General features: G+C 40.7%; 1 protein-coding gene across 1 annotated transcript in view; it reads left to right on the top strand.

The window, feature by feature from the left end:
• Positions 1 to 1453: 1453 nt before the first annotated feature.
• LOC102861346 overlaps positions 1454 to 5623 on the top strand; it is a 119467-nt gene continuing 115297 nt past the window's right edge. Inside the window, exon 1 of the mRNA XM_006889147.1 lies at positions 1454 to 1504. Within this exon, the coding sequence (XP_006889209.1) occupies positions 1454 to 1504 (51 nt within the window). The remainder of the gene's footprint in view (positions 1505 to 5623) is intronic.

Raw genomic sequence — 5623 nt, 5'->3', positions numbered from 1 at the left:
TTTGACATATCAGTGTCCCAGTGTTCAGCATCACAGCAACCACGAGTTACCTCTGTATAGCAATGCACAGACCAGTGCTATACCACCTAGAAGAATTCATATAAATAGTAGTAATGTTATTATTTACTATAGTAATTAATAATAGTAAATAATACAGGAAATTAATGCTATATTATTTATATTAACTATTATAATGAATACTATTATTACTATGGTTAATAATAATATAATAATGATAGTAAACCTTGCAGTAGAAGGACGAGGACACCCAAAAAGTAAATTATTGCAGGAGTTTGTCCTCGAGATGGCCTACACTAGGTACCATAATAGAAGAATCGAAGGAAGCTATTTAAAGGTACTTTTTTTTTTAAATGGGAAATTTTAAACTTCTGTGGGTATGTCAATGACATATCAAATAACTTTTGAGAGGGACAATGAGTATTATTGTGTTGTGTTGCTTTATTGATGGGACAGTACAGATGTCCACTCCCAGTGTTGGGAATACAACATCTGAAGTCCAGAAAATCTGGTGGCATATGAAGTTGTGCTCAAAAGGTAGTACCACTCTGGCCATTCAAATCCATCTGCAGCTCCTTGGGAGATGGGCTAAACTTCCCGAGCATATACAGTCACAGAAACTTGTCAGAGGGTCAGCTGTGAGTCGGTTGACGTTTACAGAATGAGTTGGTTTTTCTGGGGTTTTGATGTTGGGACTTTTGTTTTTGAGAAGTCTTAAATAAAGTACAGTAGGTGATTAGAATGTTGTTGAATACCATCGAGTTGGAACCGACCTATTGCTGACCCTCCCGCGGGTTTTCCGGGGCTGTTAATAGAAAAAGAGATTGCCCATTCTTCTCCAGCAGATGGTTGATTGGAACCTTGTGCCTTCGTGTTTCAAGTGCAGTTTCTTACCACTAGGTCACCAGAGCTGCCTTATTATGATAGATATAGGAAAAAAATTAAGACAGAAGAGAGCTCATGGTAGGTTAAGCGGCAGACAAGAACATGAAAAAGGTTTTTTATTATCATGCCTGCTATTGATGACTTTGGCTATCCACCAGCATCTTCTGCCTTCTATAGGAGACAGGTGTCCTGATGAGTGCTTACAGCCGATCCTTCAGGCTCGCTGAATTGAACAGGTCTGTAAATTGACCCAGGTGCACAACACTTGAGCTGGATTTGAAGGCTACCAGCAGCTTCGTGCTGCGCCTGCGCAGTCCCGCAATCGCTGGCTCTCGAAAGGCGACTAGAGAGATGCGCCTGCGCAGATGCCTGAAATCCGTTAAGTATCAACAGCCTAGACCCCAATGAAAGGGTTGAGTTACTCCAAGATAAGCATGTAGCTTCCACCTCTGCTGATAACAGCAACTTGCAACTGCATCCCTTTCTCAAAGCCTCACTATCTCAGAGGATCCCCAGAACCCCCTCGAACACTATGCAAAGCAGAGGGATGATGGCACGTGGCAAGAATGAAGGTGAAAGGCCTGGTCAAGTGTTGATGAAGGTGAGCGAGTGGGGGCGGGAGAGGGTCAAAAGCGTCCTGTGAGAGCCATTAGCCGTAGTCCTTTATCCTGACCACCTGGAGGGCCATGGAAGTAACACTCATAAAGAAAGGACTTAAGGGGGCTAATGAATGCAGGTTGGAGGGAAGGCAGTGGTGGTTGTTAAGAGTCCTGAGTCAGGTACGACTCATAGGGAATCTATAAATCCTGTCCTGCCCTGCGCCATCTTCATCACCTTTAACATTCTTGAGCCCATTACTGCATCACAGTCAGTCCATCTCATTGAGAATTTTACCTCTTCACTGACACTCCGCCTTTCCAAGCACATTGTCTGCCTTTCCGAGGAATAGTAGCATATCCAAAGTAATGTGAGACAAACTTTCATTATCCTTGCTTAAAGGAGCCCTTGTTGTTAGATGATGCCACCAAGTTGACTAAGATTCACAGCGACCATCTGAATAGAAAGTTGTAATCTTGCCCTGTCCTGAACTGTCCTCACAGTCTCTGTTGTCCTTGAGCCAACTGCTACACTACAGTGTTAATCTCTTTGCGGACCTTCCACCTTTCAAAAAAAAAAAAGCTGTCATTTGCCAAAAGACTAGCCCTCTCTGACAATAAGCCCAAAGAATATGTGATGACATTTCAGCATCCTTGCCTCTGAGTAGCACCTAGTCGGACTTCCTTAAAGACAGTCTTGTTTATTCCTTGGGCAGTTCATGGAATATTCTGTACTTTTGATACCACCGCAATTCACAGGCATCTCTTCTTGGCTTTATTCATTTACCGACTTTTAGATGTATAGAAAGCACTTGAAAATACCATGGCTTGTATCAGCACACCTCAGTCTTCAATATCTTTGCTCTTTAGCACTGTGGAGAGGTCCTTGACAGCAGATTTTTCCCAGTACAACATGTCTTTTAAGTTCTTGACTGTTGTTACTGTGGGTGTTGCTTATGGATCCAAGTAAGATGAAATCATTGACAACTTAAGTCCTTTCTCAATCTATTTTGACCTATTGGTCTATTCCTAAGTATTTTTGTTTTCTTGATGTTGAGATATAATCCATATTGAAGGCAATTGAAAATACCATGACTTGGATCAGGCCTATCATAGTCTTTATTTTTTCTTTATCCCCCACACTCCCCTCCCGTGTGCATCTGTGTGCATGTTCCTCACCCATCCTATTGTAGTCATTAATATTTTTTTGAGAGATCCTTAACAGTAGATTTCCCCAACGCAGCATATCTTTTGATTTCTTAAATGCTGATCCCATGACTGTATCTACATAACCCAGGTTTTTGAGAAGTCTTAACCGTAATCCTGGTGTCACATTCTTCATATAGGCCACCTTCTTGAATAATTTACTTAGCATACAGACTAAATGGGTAGGGAGAAAGGATATAATCCTGACACTTATCTTTCCTGAATTTAAGTTCTCTTCGGACAACAGCTTCTTGATTTATGTGTATGTTTTAATGATCATTAAGTGTTCTGTGATTCCCATTCTTTTCAATGCTAAATAAATGTCAGAAGAGACTTTGATATTTGACCGAAAACGAAAGGAAGGCAAAACAAAGGGAAGAAATGCTGCAGTAAGAGAGCTGAACAAGCATATACAGCTTGGATATATTCACTAGCCCAGTCAAGAAACTTTAGAAGACAGCTACCTATCCAACTGACGGGAAGAGATCCATATTTGTTCTCATTTTTTTTTTTAAAAAAGGTAATCCAACAGAGTGCAGAAATTATCAAATAATATCACTAATATCTTAAATATGGATTGAAGCTCAAAATCAAGTAAACAAAGATTCTCACCACTGGGATGATTGGCAACATCATGCTAGATGGTGAAGAGACTGAGATTGTTAACAGCTTTAGTTTGCTTAGCTCCATAGTCAACACTCTTGGTACCAGCAGCCAGGAAATGAAAAGATGAATTGCATTGGGAATGTCTGCTGTCAGAGAGCTCGCCAAAGTACTAAAGAGCAATGATGTCAGTCTGGAGACTATGGTGCACCTGATACACAGGCCATGTTCTTTGCAATTACTTACAATGCATCAGGAAGCTGGACAATGACTAGGGATGATAGGAGGAGAATTGATGCCTTTGAGCTGTGGTACTGGAGAAGAGTGTTGAGTATATCATGGACTGCTAGGAGAACAAACAAGTTCATCCTAGAGAGGGTAAGACCAGGTTGGAGGCAAGGATTCTGAAGCTTCATTTGACATACTTTGGACATGTTGCAAGGCGGGACCAGTCCTTGGAGAGGGACATCATGCTTGGGAGGTTGGAGGGACAGTGCAAAAGAGGAAGTCCCTTGATGAGATGGATTGATTCGGTGTCTAGGGTAATGAGGGTAGATGTGTTGGAGATAATAAGATTGGCACAGGATAGAGCAGGGGTTTACGGCTGTTGTACAGTTGCGGGCGACTCGATGGCACATAACAACAACAATCATATTCAAGTAAAATCTTGCTGAAGATTATTTTTAAATGCTGGACCAGTACATCAACAGGGAACTAACCAGAAATTCAAACTGGATTCAGAAGAAGGCATGTCATTATTGACATTAGACAGATGTTGGCTGAAAGCAGAGACCAACAGAAAGATGTTTACTTGTGTTTTATTAACTTTATTTAAAGACAATTGATTGTGTGGCTCATAATAAACTATAGATAATAAAAAGAATGAGAATTCCAGAACACTTAATTGTGCTCATGCAGAACCCATAGACTAAGAAGCAGCTGTTTGAGCAGAACAAGAAAATAGGGGATACCGCATGGTTTAAAATCAAGAATAATATGTATCTCTCTTTTTCTCTCCCTTTCTGCTCACAGCATGGTGTAAGGGTTGGCCTCATCCCTGTTTTTCTAGGGGTCTTTTCCCCCTTCCTCCTTTTCTTTTTCATTCTAACTCTTGCATGGCCCATGTTTCACTAGTCATGCCTCTGTCTTATGGCATGAATAAACTTTTCCACTGAATTAAAAAAAAAAAGAATAATACACATCAAGGTTATATCCTTTCACCACACCTACTCAGTCTGTATGCAGAGCAAATAATCTGAGAAAATGGACTATATGAAGAATAATCTAGCATCAAGATCAGAAGAATATTCATTAACAGCCTGCATTATACAGATGACAAAACTTTGGGGACTGTGAGGAGTTGAAGCACTTGCTGCAGAAGATCAAAGACTACACCTTTCAGTGCAGGTTATGCCTCAGCATGAAGAAAAAAGAAGTCTTCACAAATGGACCAACAAGCAATAACATGTAAGCATGATCACTGTCTAAGCAGATCTGTTACCCGTCTTCCCACATAAAGAGCTTGATTGCTAGAAAGGGTTGGGAAACAGTAAAAGCTTGCTAGCAAGGAAAAGTGTGGGCACAATTCTGTCTTTTTAACAATGTTTTCAGATAGTTAACTATTTTTTTCCCCATTTTTGATTGAGCTTTAAATACTTCATCTTTAGAATCAGCACTGTGTAAGCATATGTTGTGCCAGGATATATCTATATGTTGTTGTTGTTAAGTGCCCTCAAGTCGTAGATGACTCATAGTTACCCTATGAACGAAAGACCTGAACACTTAAATAACTTTCATCGTTTCCCCAAGTCACAGTGTTCAGCATCACAGCAACTGATCAAGCTTGGAAGCAGAAGAGGCATCCACTTCCGAAATACTCTGGAAACTCTATGAACGTAGAGAAATGATGAAAATTATATATGTGTTCAGGTCTTTTGTTCATAGGGTCACAATAAGTGGCCTATGACTCGATGACACTTAACAACAACATATGTCTATAGTAAATAATATAGTAGATAATTAATGTCAAGATTGTGCAGTGTCAATTAAGGCCATAGAATATGAACAAGTATGTTGTTGTTGTTATATGCCGTTGACTTGCTTGCGACTTACAGCGACCCTATGTACAACAGCACTAAACTCTGCCCTGTCCTGTGCCAGTCTGTCTCTGACACTCCCATCCCGATTGCCCCATTCACTGAATCAATCCACCTCATAGAGGGTCTTCCCCTCCTGCGCTGTCCCTCCACTCTCCCAAGCATGATGTCCCTCTCCAAGGACAGGTCTCTCCTTACAACGTGTCCAAAGTATGTTAG

The sequence above is a fragment of the Elephantulus edwardii genome, unplaced genomic scaffold, assembly GCF_000299155.1.
Source record: "Elephantulus edwardii isolate Elephantulus edwardi_28Jun2011 unplaced genomic scaffold, EleEdw1.0 scaffold00075, whole genome shotgun sequence".
NCBI lineage: Eukaryota > Metazoa > Chordata > Mammalia > Macroscelidea > Macroscelididae > Elephantulus > Elephantulus edwardii.
The sequence above is the reverse complement of the archived record's forward strand: the minus strand, read 5'-3'. Positions and strand labels throughout refer to the sequence as shown.